The sequence below is a fragment of the Lampetra planeri genome, chromosome 50 (assembly GCF_965212315.1).
Source record: "Lampetra planeri chromosome 50, kcLamPlan1.2.h2, whole genome shotgun sequence".
NCBI classification, from domain to species: Eukaryota; Metazoa; Chordata; class Hyperoartia; order Petromyzontiformes; family Petromyzontidae; genus Lampetra; species Lampetra planeri.
In genome coordinates this window covers 4,457,535-4,474,443 of record NC_136156.1, presented here as the reverse complement: position 1 = coordinate 4,474,443, position 16,909 = coordinate 4,457,535, and the positions used below count along the sequence as shown (strand labels likewise).

At 61.7% G+C, this 16,909-nt stretch overlaps 1 protein-coding gene across 1 annotated transcript in view; it reads left to right on the top strand.

The window, feature by feature from the left end:
• The window catches only part of LOC144734259 (protein DOP1A-like), a 45,510-nt gene that overhangs the window by 10,480 nt on the left and 18,121 nt on the right, over positions 1-16,909 (top strand). The window contains 18 exon segments of the mRNA XM_078616385.1: positions 797-916; positions 1,290-1,404; positions 2,819-2,851; positions 4,681-4,935; positions 4,937-4,981; positions 5,531-6,326; positions 6,675-7,009; positions 7,871-8,026; positions 8,442-8,542; positions 9,131-9,528; positions 9,956-10,447; positions 10,786-11,143; positions 12,238-12,364; positions 13,367-13,565; positions 13,905-14,074; positions 14,487-14,706; positions 15,330-15,502; positions 16,292-16,725. Of these exon segments, the coding sequence (XP_078472511.1) occupies positions 797-916; positions 1,290-1,404; positions 2,819-2,851; positions 4,681-4,935; positions 4,937-4,981; positions 5,531-6,326; positions 6,675-7,009; positions 7,871-8,026; positions 8,442-8,542; positions 9,131-9,528; positions 9,956-10,447; positions 10,786-11,143; positions 12,238-12,364; positions 13,367-13,565; positions 13,905-14,074; positions 14,487-14,706; positions 15,330-15,502; positions 16,292-16,725 (4,527 nt within the window).

Sequence of the window (16,909 nt, the reverse complement as noted above, 5' to 3'; positions counted from 1 at the left end):
ACGCGCAGTCACCAACATTCATGTCTTACTCTTTGGTTCTTTCGGTAAAGTCACGTAGGTATAAAATAAAATAAATTAAATCACAGCAGGAAACAATTGTTTCTAGATTCAAGAAACAATTGTTTCTTGCTATGGTAATTTATTTTAAAGTCTACCTACGTGACTTTACCGAAAGAACCAAAGAGTATGGATCCCTGCAGTCACGAAAACTTCAAATCTAGTTTCATGTCTTACATTATGAACCCATGCAGATTCACCGGCACTCACTGACAACACTCATCGAAGACACTCACTGATGACACTCTCCAATAACACCCACCGATGGCACTCGCCGACATGCGGCGACAGATTTACCCTCACACGCCGGCAATGCGCGGAGCCGCGCTCATTGACGCGCAACCACGCGCGGATGCGTGCTGCCGTCTGTGTTGTTCCGCGCGCGCGCGCGCGAGGTGACGCGCGTGCACCGACCCGCAGAGGGGACGGGCAGTGAAAGCGACAGCGTGGATTCTTGCGCGGCGTGGGGCGGTGCGGGCCGGCACAGGTGGCGACCGGGCGCGTTTACCTAGGGGATTAGCGCACCGCGAGCGCTGGGCGGCACCCGCGGTCTCGGGGGCAGGGCGCCCGTCACAGCGTCCACGAGTGGCAGCAACGCCACCAGGAGCTTAACGGTGGCGGTCGTAACGGGTGCGTGCCGCTGACGCGTAGAGGAGGAGGGGGTAGCTGGAGGCTCTTGTCCCCGGGCTGCCGTGGCGAGCGTGTGCGTTACCTGCGCGCGTCGGCTCTTTGCACGCAGCAAGATGAGGGAGAACAAGCAGACGGCCGAGGTGGTGAAGACGGCCAACCTTCTCTTCAACTCGTTCGAGCCCTACTACCTGTGGGACTACCTGGCGCGCCTCTTCCAGAGCTGCTGCAGGTGCCGGCCAGAGCGCGGGCGAGACTGTGAGGTTGCGAGCGAGCGAGACTGAGCGAGGGCGTGAGAGCGGTGGTGGTGAGCGAGGTCGTGAGAGTGGCGGTGAGCGTGTGTGTGTGTGTGTGAGTGTAGGCGAGTGAGATTGTGAGCGTGTGAAGGGTTGACGGTCGCCATCCCCGGTTCTTCACGAGAGCACGTGTGTAAATATGTATGTGGATACATACGAACGCGTGCGATCGCACTGCTCTTCTCCGTCGCGCTCATGCTGCGGGTTTAGCGCAGCCGTCACTTTGTCGCTGATCATCGTCGTCACTGCCACCCTCCCCCCCCCACCACCGTGCTCCCCTGTGTCCGCTTGTTGCCGCGGCGATGGCAGGCGGTCCCGGCGCGGGGTGAGGAGGGCGCGGAGGCCGAGCGGCATGAGCGAGCAGGAGTTGACCGTGTGCGAGCTGTGCGTCCTGGCCGACTTCCTCCTCGACGTCGTCTCTCTGGTGGGGTCGCCGCTCCTTGCACGCACACGCGTGTGCTCACGCACGTACGTGCGCACGCGCGCACGACCCCGGGCGGCTACACGCAGTCACTCGCCAACAACACTCGCAAGCCTACGTGTTAAACTAACACTCGCCAGCACTCGCCAACACTCATGGTCACGCGCCACCCCTTACAGCCAGATGAACACAGACGCACGCGCACACATGCATGCGCACACATGCATGCGCACACATGCATGCGCACACATGCATGCGCACACATGCATGCGCACACATGCATGCGCACACATGCATGCGCACACATGCATGCGCACACATGCATGCGCACACATGCATGCATTCACACACGCACAAAACAGAAGACACGTGCGCGTGCGTACGTACACACGCGCGCGTATACATAAACGCACGCGCGCGCGCGCACGCACGAAGGCACGGGCAGGTGATGTGTGCGTGTGTAGCGCGGCGCTTCATTCCTGGCAGAGCAGTAGCGGCAGCAGCAGCTCATGGCCGTGACCGCCTCGGTGGGTGGCAGGGACGAAGAGGTGCGAGCGTGTGTGTTGTCGAGCACGTGTGTGCGAACAAAGCGCGTGTGTGTGTTGTCGAGCGCGTGTGTGCGAGCATGTGTGCGTGCGAGTGTGTGCGTGCGTTTCTGTGTGTGCGAGCGTGCGTGAGCGTGCTTGTCCATGTGTGTGTGCGCAGATGCATGCGTGTGAGTGTGTACCTGCTTGTGTCTATGTGCTTTTGTGCGTGATGGCTGCAGTAGGCGTAGCGCTTAGCGCGCTGCGCTACAAACTCGGTAACACGAGTTCACTTCCCGCTCATGGCCACCAACACCAGTGACAATTATCTGAACTGGACCTGGGCCTCCCCCCCTATCTTTGCCTTTGTGTGATTGTGTATGGATGTGTGCGAGTGTGTGAGGGCGTGCTTGCGTGCGTGTGTCTTGCGCATCTACTATTGTGCATTCATGCTTGAGTGCGTGCATCCACCTATGCAATGCCAGCGCAAGCGCTGGCGCGCGTGTTACCATGTACGCGTGAGTACGTGTGCCCGTGTGCTCGGGTGCCCGTGTGCGCGCGTGCAAGTGTGTATGCGCTCACACTCGTGTGTGCTGACATATATGTGCACGTGTTCACGCGTGTGCGAGTGTGTTCATGCGTAACCCGCGTGTGCATGTTTTCGCACGCGAGCGTGCGCGTGTTCTTCGTGCGAACGTCCGTTCACGCACGAGTGTTTGCGTGTGTGCAGGTGCGTGTGTGTTCCTGCGTGCGTGTGTGTGCATGCGCTTACGCGCGAGTGCGTGCGTGTGCGTGCGCGCTTGCGTGCCGCGGTGGCTGCCGCGGGGTTGTGGCCCGGCCCGCGCAGCGGTAGTGACCGATGCTTTGCGCACGTGTGTTTGGCCGTGTTCCAGCCGACACCGAGTCTGATGGCCGCGTTGTGTCAGGTAGGCCGTGCGTGCGTGTGCGCGTGCGGGCGCGTGTTGCGTGCGTGTGCTCGCTCGCCATCTCTGCATGCAGCTTTCCACTGGGACGCCTCCAATCCGCAATCAGCTGGTGATTGCCAACACAGAAATTGTTTCTCCGTGATCCTCTTTCTGCAATCCTCGCGCGTGGTCTCTAAAATATTCTCGTTGCCCGCTACTAATCGCTGACCAATCCTTCCGTGTCGTTGATTTGTGTCCAATGAGGGGCGCCGCGGCGGACGCGTGTGGGACGGGCGTCGTTAACCTGGGGGCAGACGCTCGCACAACACCGACACGGTACTCATCCAGCAGTGGATCGGCACAAGGGACGATCATCGTCATTCTGCGGTTAGGATAGGCTCCGAGCGATGGGTATCGGACGAACTCTGAGGCGAGGGGGGGATGGTGTGAACATCAGGAACGTATCGCGGTCACAGGCTGAACAGGTGACGCATCGTTACGACGGAAAGGAAGGGCGGGTGGATCCAGCAGTGGGCCGACAACGTTGCTGTCAAACGAAATAAATTGAGCGCTGAGCTGAGCGAGCGAGCGACTCGCGGGACGATCGTGTCGGTGTTGGGGGAGCGTCTGCCGTGTCTCCACGTCTCTTCGTGGCGGCTGGGGAGCGTGGAGCCGTGTCGGTTACTCGGGGGTCATTGCGGTTACTCGGGGGTCACCGTGGTTACTAACCCTGGGGTCACGGCTGGAGGATGGATTTCTGACTGGCGGCCGTCGGGACGATGACGGCGCCGCCCGCGTGGACGCTGGGCTCCGAGGTGCGAGGAGGAAGATTAACGCCGGCTCGTTTTCATCACCGGCGGCATTATGGTTGTCACCATCGTCATCCGCATCTTCGTTTTCGTCATCGTCAGCACCGTTATAGTCATCGTTCATTGTCAAAATTCTTATCATCCGTGTTGTCATTACCACCATCAGCTGTGCGGCCAAACATATTATCTTCATTATCAGCAGCAGCAGTAACCGCAGCATCAGCAGCAGCAGCAGCATCAGCAGCACCTGCGATTAGCATGGTCGGCTACGTACGGTATGAAAGAAGTTCAACACACACATACATCAATCCATATTTGGGAACGGGTCGAGCAAGCGCACGGAAGGCCGCCGCCGTCTCGTGCTCCGGCTGAACGCTGTTGCCTCACCTTCACTCAAATCTCAGCTGGGCCACGGAGAGCCTGGCCCTCCCCCACCATAGGGTCTTGTAGAGGAGAGGGGACCGTCCGCCGGAACGCACGTTGGTTCACGTCGCACGCGTGCAGGTCACGTCACGCGTGGCAGGGTTCAGCATTTGTCAGTCCCTGTAATGGCACTTGTGCCCATGAATGCATAACGAAGTACATGATGCCGATGAATATTATTTTGAAATGAGAATTGAACCCCATTAAATAATCGCTTAAATGCAATCTGCCGATTCCAATCCTATTGAAATGAGAATCGAGACTGAATGCATCACCAAGTGAATGTTTCTGGTTCCAATCCTATTGAAATGAGAGTTAAACTCAATCAGTAATCACTTGTGTGCATTACATTGATTCCAATCCTATTGCAATGACAATTGAGCACAGGAATGCACCACTAAGTGCATTGCGATGATTCTAATCCTATCGAAATGAAAATTGAGACCAGGCAATCGTCACCGTCACCACCGTCGCCACCCTCATCATTCCGGCGCCGTTCTTCGCGGGCATCCGAGAACGACGGCGCCCACCGCTGGTAACGGCGGCGGCGCCTGCGGCTCCGACTTAGCGAGGCTAACGAGCGCCGCGCGCTGCGCGTGTGCGGTCCCCCTTCCCCAGGAGTCGTACATCGAGATCCAGACGGAGCACCTCCCGCGGCTGCTGCGCCGCCTCATCGGCTGCCTGACGCGCCACCTGGCGTCGCTCTCTCTCACCGAGCTCACCGACTCGCTGCGCCTCTGCTCCAAGATCCTGAGCCGCGTGCAGCCGCCGCTGGTCCCCGTGGCGACCGCCGCGATGCCGGTCGGCCCCGGCGACGATCACCGTGCGACGGTTGGCACGGCGACGGCCGAGCGGGCGGAGCCGTCGGAGGAGGGGGGGGGAGGCGTCCGGGGGAGTGGGCGGCGACTCGGGCCCAGCGGTACGAGGCAGGGTGGCGTCGCTGAGCCGGAAGCGGGCTCACAAGTCTGGCGAGTTGATGGTCACAGCCTGGTCTCCGATGGCTCGCACAGAGACCCATGGACTCGCTGTGCAATGCCGAGTGCAGAGCCTGTACGAATGTGCTGCCCTCTGCTGTGGGGATCAGAGATCACTTTTAAGGCATCTGAGAAGTGACTCGATTGCTAACGTCTTCCACAAAGACCCCCCCCTGTATGACCTTTTGGGGTAAGTGCTTTTAGCAAGTGCTTATATGAAGGTCGGCACGGCACACGAGGGGGTGGGTGGCCAGCTCCACGCCCGGCCACATTTGTCTCCCCAGTGGCGATGTTTACACACCGCACCAGGTAATCATTTGAGGCCAAGTCGACCTAGGGGAGGCCCAGGACCGGTTAAAATATTCACCACTCTTATTGGTCGTGAGCGGGAATCGAGCTCGTAGCGCACCGCGCTGACCATTGCACCACCGCTCCCTGCATACGCACGCACAGTCACACGCGTACCTGTCGGCCCCTCCCCCCGCCCCGCACAGCCCGCCGCAGGGCCCGCCCCGGCGAGAGGTCCCCCCGGCGGGAGCAGCTTCACGGAGTTCGTGCAGTACAGCGGCGGCAGGGGCGAGCATCCCGGCGCTGGCACGGGCTCGCGGGAACGGCAGGAGGGCGGCGCCCGGGAATCGCCGAAGGAATTGCGCGGCTGCTCCGACGGCGCCGGCTCCGGTTCGGAGCGCTCGCGATCGTCCTCCGAGTCTCCGCCGGCGGCGCGCCGGCGCCCCGGAGACCCGGCCCGCCACGACGGCGCCCTGGCCGGGACGGGGGACGCCGACCCGGACGAAGACGAGGAGGAGGGGGAAGAGGAGGAGGTGGACGACGGGGGCGAGGAGGTGTACAAGGACAGCGATGACGACGAGGGCGACGAGGGCGAGCGGCGCCAGCGGCAGCACAAGACGACGATGCAGCGGTGCTGCGAGCGCTTCCAGGAGTTCCTGACGCTCTTCTCGCGTCGCTACGTGCTGCGCAGCGACGGAGCCCCCGCGCAGTTCGTGCGCGACATCTCGCTGGGGGGGGCACTGACCGGCGCCGGCGCCCTTGCGGTGTGGGGCAAGCGCAGCGGACGGACGGCGGACGGGGAGGCGGGAGGCGGGGGGCCGCGTGGGGAGGACGACGGGGGGAGTGACGGCACCGCCGCCGCTGCCGCGGACGGCTTCTCGGAGGGCCACCTGGCGGCGCTGGCGGCGGCGTGCCAGCTGCTGCTCGAGTGCTCCAGCTTCCCCGTGTACGTGGCCGAGGGCAGCCCGGCCTCGCCGCACCGAGCGCTGCCCGCCGGCACAGGTTTGTCTGTCGGCGCGGCGCTCGTCGGCGTGCCGCGCGATGGCGTTGGCGCGGTGGTGGTGACGTCGTCGTTCGCGATGCGGGCGACCCAGATTCATGATTGATTTTGGGATTAGGCCACACTTCCTGATCTGGCCAGGGTTTTGTTCCCAAATCCATCCGGTGGAGGGTTTTACAACACAAATCTGGCCGGATCGTTACGTGGCCTCACCCAAAAGTATTTTACGAGTACTAACATCGGCTGGGAAAATCTATGCCTTGAGATGATGCGGAGCATTCGTTGGCGCTCGCCACTGCATCGCGATGCCACCGATGCCATCGCCGTTGTGTCGTCGTCGTTGCGTGCAGGCGACACTACGGGCGTCCTCCCCGAGTGGCTGCAGACCCTCCTGGCCTGCTGCTGCTACGGCTGCGGCGGCGGCGGCGGCGGCTCTGACGCAGGCCTGAGCGGCAGCGAGGCGTTCCCCGTGCGCGGCACGGCCATCGCCTGCTTCCTGGACCTGCTGCACCTGGCGCGCTCCGTCTCCGCGGTGGCGGTCTCCTCGCCGCAGCAGCAGCTGCAGCAGCAGGCGGCGATGGCGTACCCGAGCCCGGCGAGCCCCGGGCGCGTCGCCGTGGTGATCGTGCCGCCGCTCACCGACGCTCACCTACGCTACCTGGCGGAGAAGACTCGCTTCTTTCAGGTGTGTGTCCGCGCGGTGACGGCGCGGTGCGGCGCTGTGCGGCCGCGGTACAGAACAGCTGGAGTACGAGGCGGTGTAATTCAATACAGCTTTGAGATGTATACAGCTATAATACAGTGCAGCCGAATTCAACGTGGGTGCAACACAAAGTCGGCCGGACTTGAGTTAGCCAGATTTTTGGGTCAGCTGGAAGGCTTCCCAATTATAAATGTGAAAAGCCAAATCAGAACGCTGGTCATGGACTACGCAAGCTGCACGTGGTAAGATGTGAGGGGTGAGGGGCGGGGCGTTTGGCGAGGGGCGGGGCGTGGGGTGAGGAGGCTCGTGAAGGACGCTGCTGCTGGGCAGTTGGAGACAGTCGCCCTCCAACAACAACGAAGGGCGGAGGAGCGACGCTCACAACAACGAGCGGAGTGCCGGGCGGCTAAAACACAGCAAGTTGGCACAGTAGAGGGCACAGGTGGTGTATCGGAGTTATATCAGTCAGTCGACCCATGGCACCTGGGTCTGTCCCGTGACCTCCTGTCAGCGAGCCTTCGACAGTACACCTGGCCTGGCACAGGTGCCGTGGTGACGTCACCGTCACTTAGTGGCAAATGCCGGGTATTGATAATGGTGGGGTGAGTGGTGGGGCGTGCGGTGAGGGGCGGGGTGTGTGCCACGCAACTTTATGCTACATTTTTGATCATATTGGATCATCTTGGCGGACAGAGCTAATGCATGAATGCGTTCATCCTCGCGTGGAAACCGTTAACGACGTGGACCGTAGCGTCGGCGGATATTAAAGACGACGGCGCGGCAGGGAGCGCCGCCGCGGTCCCGGCTCAACTCCCGCCCGCTCGTGTCGCGCGTCGCGGGCAGATGGTGGCGGCGATCCTGTGGGCCCAGCTGGGCGAGGGCGGAGGGGGGCGGCACCACCGGCGCTGCGTGGAGCTGCTGCAGCAGCTGCACGGGCTGGCGCCCGGCCCCTCGGTGTGCGAAGACGTGGTGTCCCGCGACCTCGCGTCCCGCGTGCCGGTGAGACCCCCGTCCCCTGCAGGCCCCTTGGGCCCCCCCTTCCTTGTGACCCTTCTGTTGATCCGCTCTGCCGGACGTTTTCCGTGCCTCTCGGTTCCTTCTGTAAGCTCCGTTGCTGCTCCCCGACTAGCCGTGCCCTCTTCTCCGGAGTCCGTCGGCTCTCCCCTGTTGGCACTGTTCGTTGAGGTAGGCTGGGCTCATCTGCTGGTCTATGTACTATGTTGAACGTCTTTCGCGCCGTGCGTAGCCAACCGTGCTAATCGTAGGTGTATCTGTGCATGTGCGTGCACTCCCTGTGTGTACATGCGTTTAAGCGTGTGCGTGTTTGTACGCACACGTGCCTGCTTGTGTTTGTGTGCGCGTGCCCTCGTGTGTGCGTGTTTGCTTACCTGTGCGCGCACGCGCGTGTGCGTAGGCGACGCGCGTGGAGGCGTACAGGAAGTTCGCTCTGCTCTGGCACCTGACGCGCGACCTACAGCAGAGCAAGAACTGGGCCTTCACGCGCACCTTCGACAGGTACGCACGTCATCGATCCGAGAGCGTTGGCAGCTCTCACGGGTCTCGCGATGCAACGGTCGCATCCTCGCCGCTCCGTTTCCGCGGCGGACGCCCCCACGGGCGCGTTCGCTCTGTCGATAAATCTCCACCGCCCACCGTCTTTCCCTGTCGAAAAGCGTCCTGCCCGAGCCCGCTCGCTTGTCTTAGCGGTCCGTGCGACGTCCTCGAATCGACGTGTCTTCTCTAACCCACGTGGTCCTCTTCCCGTCTTTCGGTGCAATTGCACGCGTGCACCTGCCCGTGCTTCGCTGCGCACTTGTCAGCTTTCGTTTCTGTTCCACGCGTCGCTCCGATCGGGGCACCCTTGCAATGAGTTCAACTCATCCCCTGCTTAAATACAGGAGACCCCGACTACTCTCCCCCCTCCACCTTTCCCCTCGAACCTCTCTGCCTACTCTTCCATTTCCCCTTTCTCTATTTTCTCCCCATTTCTTGGCTCTCACCTCTCCCCTCCCCTCACTCCCATGTGACTGACCGGCTGAGTGACTGAGCGAGTGAACGCCCGGCTAAGCGAGTGACCGACCGAGCGACCCGGCATGCCGGCAGGTCGCTGCTGCTCATGCTGGACTCGCTGCGCTGCGTGGAGTCGGACGGGCAGTGCGCCTCCGTGTGCCACGAGTGGCTGACGCACGCCGTGCAGCGCCACGACGTGCCGCGCCTGCTCGAGCCGCCGCTGCTGCTGCTGCTGCACCCCAAGACGCAGCGCGTGTCGCTGGCGGCCGTCGCCTTGCGGCAGTCCGGCGCCGGGACCGGCTCCCGCGCCCTTTCGCTGCGCCAGCTCGGCGACGATCCGCGCGCCGGCGAGCCGCTGGAAACCGGCGCCGACGGAGCTGGGGAGATGGCGCTGCGAGACCCGGGGATGCGGGGAAATGGCGGGAGCTGCGTGGTGGAAGGGGCGTTCCTGGCCAGCGAGGCCGGCGCCCGGGAGGTGACTGGAGTGAGCGGTGAGTTTGGGGATGCCGCGGGTTGCCCCGCTGTGGGTGATTGTAGGAGGAGTTTGGCAGCGGATAGCGCACTGTGCCACGAATCTCGGGTGCGTGGGTTCGATTCTTGGCCCCGGCCAACGTACGTGGCGAGTCATGCGGTGAATAGCTGAATCGTTCCTGGGCTTCTCCTGAAAACCTCGTGCGGTGTATCAGCACTGTGGAGACAAAGGCGGCCGGGCATGGTGCTAGCCAGGTATGGTGCTCACCTCCATGTGCACTTTTCCTGCTTTAGCAGGTGCTCGATAATAGCACTTTCCGTGATAGCCTGCGTGTGCTTTGTTTGCCGTGTAGGTAGTGGGATTGTGGCGTTCGCTTACAGCACTTGCTTCACGGACGATGATGATTACGATGATGTTAACGACGATGTGTGTGTGTGTGCGCCCAGTATGCGTGCGCGCGTCCGGCGACCACGCCGGCTACTACGTGACGGAGCGGGTGGCGCGGGGGGGGTCCAGCGTGGCCCACGGCGGGCCCCGCGTCCCCGTGGGCCTCACCGTGAACCCGCTGGGCGCCGACTCGGAGAGCCCCCTCTCCTCCTCCCCGCCCAGCGCCAGCCACGCCAAGGAGGGGGCCGGGGCTGCGGACGACGAGGACGACGGCGGCTGCGGCGACGACGACGACGACACGGGCTCGACGCACGGCGTTTCGACGAGGTCGCGCTCCGACAGCGGGGTCAGCGACCGCACGGGCGACTCGAGCCTTGCCGACGAGGAGGTGGACGAGGCGGACGAGGCGGACGAAGATGAGGAGGAGGAGGAGGGTAGGGTGGTCTGCCGGGACATCGATCCGGAGGTGTGCCGGCTACTGGAGGATGTGGTGGAGGCCGTCGCGAGACTGGAGGGTGGAGGGGAAGCGGAGACGGGAGACGCGGTCGATGGTGAGAGCCGCGGCAAGTCCGGCGGCACTGCCGCCACCACGCGGAGCGTTCCGGCGGATCCCAAGGGTCATTATTTTAGTTGTTGCGATTGTAGCGTCCATCTCGTTTTAATTTCCTGATCTCTGGTCTTGTTCATACCGTGCGTCTCGTTTGTACCGGTTTCATTTTGCCGACTCCATTCTCAGCCACGTTTGTGCCGTCTCTCGTTCGATGCTCGCTCGCCCAGTCCTCGTGCTCACGGTTCGACGGCGCACCCCACTATTCTTGGCGTCCGTGGTGTGCCGTTCAATGAACGCGAGAGCCGAGTATTTACCCGCGACTCCTTTCGCCACCGGCAGGCGGTGCGGTGACGGCGCCGTGCGGCACCGTGCTACCGCGGCCCAGCTCCTTCCCGCTGCTGGCGCCGGGCGTCGAGTCCGGCGCCCCGCGCAGCCGCAGCAGCAGCACGCTGGACCAAGGTGGCGGTGGGGCGCGACCCAAAGTCCGGCACGGAGCGGCGCGGGGGGTCTCGGCCGCGGCGGCGCCGGCGGCGCCGGCCCTCCAGGACCTGCCGATGCGGCTGCCGCCGGCGTACCTGGGCGAGGCCGGCGGGCTGGAGGCGTGGTACGGCGCCAGGGAGGGGGACGGCACCAACAGGGACTCGTCGTCCGAGGAGGAGGAGGAGGAGGGGGACAGCGACTCGTGCCCGCCGCGCAGGTTGGGCTCCGGAGCCAGCAGCACCACAGAGCACCTGAGACGGTCATCGGCTTCAGTTTTCCTGGAGCAAATAATTAGCATGCAAACGGCAAAGGTGCAGCCCTGCAATTGCTCGCTCACGTCACTGCTGATGGAGAGGCCTCCGCGATCGCACCGCTCCAGAGGGCTATTTGGTCCGCACTTCCACGCTGGCCAGATGCGTTGGATCGAGGTCGGAGTGCCCACCGCCACACACGACCGACGATTATAGACCACCTGTGGTGGAACTTTCACATTCACACAGCTCGGTGGACAGAGGCGGTTGGGGGCGGGGCAGGGAGCTTCATGAACTCTCGGGAGATAGAATTGGACCGGCGTGACTTCAGGATTGTGCGTCCAGTGCGCTGCTGACCGTGACTCCGTTGTTGCATCGTCCCCAATTTGCGTATTTCTGTGTAAAATTGTAAATTGCCATTCTACTAAAGCAGTGGTTCTTCCTCTTAACCTGATGCCCTTTCTGCGGGTGCAAGACATGGGCAGGTTTTTTTAGAAGGTAAATAATCGAAGCACAAATTAATCACGGGCACGTAAGTACAACTACTTCGTTTAATTAAACCTGCCTATTTATTTACTATTGAGAACCAAAGCGGTGCAAGGACCGCAGTAAAGGTTAAGAACCACTGCACTAAATATTTGGTGCAAATGGGTCGTGACGATGCCCGGAGTCGCTGTGGGCTGGCGTGTGGACCGTCGCGTCGTGAGAGCCGATGGCGAAGTCGCCCAGCAAGCGCCCGAAGCAGGCTAAGCAGGAATGAGCCTGGATAGTGCTTGTACGGGCGCCCACCACAATGGGTGGCTATGGGCGGCTGCGGGGCTACGTTGTTAGCAGAGTGCGGTGCAGAATAATATATTGTTGTGCTGCACTTGTGTGCTCCTCCTGCTGCTCCTCCCCGACCTTCGCCAATCTGCCGTGACCAGCATGGTAAAGTATTGTCAAATTAACAATGTCCGGAACTGACGCAGCCAGCAAGGGGAGGCCCTCATCCAGCAGCGGAAACACGGACAGGGGCCGCGCGTGTACCACGTGGTGAGTGCGGTGGTGCTGTGTCTCCCAGGGCTACCCGGAGGATGGGAGGAGGTAACCATGGCAACGCGGCCGCCCCCTCCTCGTCTTTGGGGGTGACAGAGAGAAGCGTGGCCACCGTGCACCCCCTCTACCAGCACGTGCTGCTCTATCTGCAGGTGAGCACGGCCCAGTCGTTTTCAGTCTGAGCTGACCTAGGTGAAGCCCACTGCAGGTTCTCATTTCAGTCTGAGCTGACCTAGAGGCGGGGGGAGCTTTCCTCTGGCACGGCGATTCCCCAACCTCACGCTTGTCGTGGGCCCCCCGATCAGCGCTGTCAGCTGCCCCGCGCCCCCCACCCACCGTAGGCCGAATATTTAACGAGATAATTAATAACTCACGACGGGTTCATTACATTTACACGTAATTAACACCGACGACGTTTACAACCGGTGAGTAGATAGCTTCAGAATTGCACTTTCACGCAGAGCAGCACCGCTTAGTAACCAATGGCAGATCGCCCCCCCCGTGAGACCCCCACCCCCACCACCCCCCCCAACCCCCCTCCCCCCCGCCCCCACCCCCACCCGCCTCCCGGAAGTTTCTATTTGTAACTCCCGAGTGACCAGATCCACAGGCCAACCAGGCAGCGGTGGCAGCGCGCGTGGCCTCTAACCCAGCGCTATGCAGGCAGCAGCAGCAGCAGCGAGGGTTGGTGGATCACACGCGGATGCTACGATGCACCCGCCTCTTGGGCGTCGAGGAGGAGCCCGTACTCTGGCTCACCGGGAGAAGAGGGCGGTGCAGCAAAGTGCGGCCTAATCTTCATCTGTCACTTGGAATCGAGTGCTGCTCCCTCGTGTGTGCGGGTTTTTTTCTCCGGGAGCTCCGGTTTCCAATCTAATTAATTGGCTGATGACATCTTAATATATGGAGGACTGCAGAGCTTGGGCAATTGTTGGTAGCTCTGGCTCCTCACCGCCTGGCTGCTGCTGCTGCCTTGTCGTCTGTGGCTACTCGGTGATTGCTAGCGACGCAATTAGCACGAACGACAACGACCCTAAACCTGAAGCCTGAACAGTGACGGCCAGCCACCTCCCGGTGCGTGCATTATCTCGAGCAATCCCCGCTAGAGGTGTCACGCGTACACACCCCCCCCCCCCCCTCGCTTGCGCCTGCAGGTGTACGACACGGGCCGCGTGCTGCACGCGCTTGCGGTGCTCGGCTCGGTGCTGCGCTCCATCCCGGCCGCCTTCGTCAGCGCCCTCGCCACCACGGGCGTCAGCGGCGCCCGCGCCCCGCGCCTCGTGCTGCTGCAGAACCTGCTGGCGCGCCACCGTGCCTCCTTCACCGGCGGAGACTTCTACGCCAGCGCCCACGGTCGGTGGCGACTGGAGGATGTGTGGAGAGAGCGGGCGGTGGCACGGCGGTTAGCGCGCCGCGCTACGAACACCCCCAATGACTAATAATCTTACCTAGTCCTGGGCCTCTGATAGGTCGACTCAACCTCAAATTAGTACTGGGTGCGATGTGTAAATATCACCACTCGGGAGACAAAGACGGCTGGGCGTGGTGCTGGCCACCTACCCCCTCATGTGCCGTGTCGGCCTTCATAGGTGCTACTCGCTTACATCACTTGCCCAAGCAGCCCGTTAAGGCTATACGGAGGATCTTTGTCTTTGTGTGGTTTGTGCCGCCGCCGGTGCTGGCTGCTTGCAGGCCCGGGCGTGGTTGTGTCGGCGGAGGGCGGAGGGGCGCAGGCGGGCGGCTTCCGTAACGCCATGTACCTGGAGGTGGTGCTGTCGCTGGGGCTCGCGTTCCTGCGCTCGTACTACCCGCACCACGTGCGCGCGTCGCCGCGCCAGCTCTCCGAGAACCGCCACGTGCAGGCAAGGCCCCTCAACCACTGGTCCAGCTTCGTGAGAATCGGCTTGTGTTGACAGGGCCCAGCGGAAGACCATTGCCGCTGAGTACCCCGAATTATTTTGCGCGAATCGTCACCCTGAACTCTTGCCCTTGTCCCAAACTCAAATCCTAACCCAAGCACTGAACCATAATCCGACTATTATCTCTCATGCTAGCCCTAAAACCCTAAATATAGTCTCACTCTAACCCTAACCTGACTTGAGTCTTAAAACACGAAACCTGAACCCATAACTCAACGCGATTATATCCCAAACCCTACCTTCGCTCGGTGTATATAACCATTAACGCTAACACACACACACACACGCATGTACAGGAAGGGCCGCATCACAGCCCTGCCTGTCTCTCACCTCGTTACTCCCTGGGGCTGTTCAGCTCGCCAGCGCCGAGGTGCTGACGCTGCTGGTGTCGGCGCTGGCGCGGCTCGTGGACTCGGGCTGCACCGGCGCCGGAGGTACGGGTTCCGCCTCGAGCTCCGGCCCGGGCTTTGCGAGCTTCCTGCTGGACCTGCTGGCGCGCTGCAAGGCGCAGAAGGTGGTGCTGCACTGCCTGGTGGCCGGAGTGGCGGGGGCGCACGCCAGGGCACAAGCGCACGGTGGGTGGCGGCCCGCGGCCTCGTCGCACGACGAGGCGGTGAGGCCGTGGGTGAACTGGTCGGTTCGTTGCTCGGTCCGTCAGCCAGTCGGCCCGCAAGCGTTGAGCTTATTAGCAAGTTGAGTCGCGCCCAGTAACCTGCAATCGATCTAGTGCCTTGCCATCATCACACCAGCACCAATACGCTCATCACGCCACACTCGCTACTCCACCATCACCACACCACAATTGGCACGCTCGTCACACATGGTCAGCCGCACACACGAATCCCAACGCATCATCAACGCCCACGTCCGAGCGCGTCCGACACCGACGTATTTTACGAGCGATTTTCCCTAAAAAGGAAAGAAAGGTGGGCAATTGTTTCAATGTTAATTGCAGCCCTACTTTGCGTACGATGCCCGTGCAGCCACTTCACGATCGTCCACGTCATTGCCCACGTCTTTCGAGTGTGCGATGTCGTGCACGTAGCCGGTTATGGAATTTCTCTACCGCCAAGCTTGCGCCGCCTGGCCGGCGCCGTCGTGCACGTCCGGCGGACGTGCCGCGTGGGAGTCGCGGTGTCAAACGACGGCGCTGACGGCGCTGACGGCGGCGACTGTGCCGATGGTGCCGCCCGTGCAGTGCTCTCCGTGCGCAACGACCCGGCCGCTGAAGAGGGCCTCTCCATGGAGGGAAAAGTGAACTTTTTTGAGGACGGAGAGGAAGAGGAGGAGGAGTCGGGGGAGGGGAGTGCCGGCGCCAGCGGAGAGGGAACAAGCGGGGCCCTGCAGGCCCAGCTGCTGCGCCTGCTGCAGGTTTCATTGCGTCGGCACAGATCATATTACCTTACTCGGCAGGAGGTTTTCGCGGCCAATGTTATTAGGATTCGATATTGATTCGTGGGTTAGGCCGCAGGGTGACCATGTTGTAGCTGCTCACCCCGAGGTATGAACGCCCTGATGGTGCATTTTCTTTGTGCTGTTCGCCTTTTGGCATTCTCTTGTTTTAACACTGGTTGGCTGTCTCTGGTGTGGACCAATCAGTTTCAAAGACAATGCATATATGCACATATTACCAGAGCATGTTTTTGTTTGCATGTTCACCACAATTGTGTGTGGTTAATGCAGACATGATTCCTTGCACAAGGTTTTTGTTTGGTGTTTGAACATCCTAACACCTCCTGTTTTATTGGCAGAAAGGGTAAAAGTTATTCTTATACTTTAATACTGGCAAGAAAAGGTGCCAGGGTGATCTGGCCACATCTTTTTCATCATTCCGCCTTCCTGGTTTCATGACACGTGAGGATGGGCACTTGTTGGAATAACAACAATAACAACAGGAATAACTGGCGGGCTTAAATGCTTGGACACGTGACGATTTAACATGATATGTGTGGCTGCGTCGGGTGGGTGGAGGTTTACACGACACAAAATGTGACCGGATAAATACGCGGGCCGATAATGATTATGCACGTTTACTCAGGAAAGCCTCGCCGAGTCTCAAGACTCAGGAGGGGGGGGGGGGCGATCGCTATGAACGTAATCGTCCCGATTCGCCGAACTCAACGAAGTCTCCACGCGCGACCGGTCTCTCTTCACCGCCAGGCCCTAATGGTGCTGGAGCACAAGGTGCTGGCCTGCACGGAAGACCCCGAGGGCGGATTCACCGAACTAGTGGCAGCGCAGCCAGAAAACCCCCCCTCCAACCACCAGCAGCACCAGCAGGAGCACCAGCAGCACCAGCAGGAGCAGGCCGTGGGCCCGGCAGCGCCCACCTCCCTGCGCTTCGTGTCGAGCCGCCCGCTGGCGGAGCAGGAGATGCTCGGCTGGGCGGTGACGCGGGCGCTGCTGGTGTCGGCGCCGCCGGGCCGCGCCAGCTGCGCCGCTCACCCGCGCTGGGTGGGCGCCGTCACGGCGTCGCTGCCCTACCTGGGCCGCGCGCTGGCCCGGCTCGCCGTGGCCGTCGTCGCTCAGGTGTGCCGCAACCTGGACGCGGCGGCGCAGCAGCACGCCTGGGAGAGCGCCCTCGCGGCCGACCGGTGAGCGACGCTGGCTCGGGGTGGCGTGTGCGGTGGTGGTATGTGCGGTGGTGGTGTGTGCGGTGGTGTGTGTGCGGTGATGGCGTGTGCGGTGGTGGTAGTGCAGCGGTTAGAGCGCTGCGCGAAGAACCCGGCGAGCCGGGTTCGACTCCCGCTCACGGTCAACACCAGTGACGATTGTCTG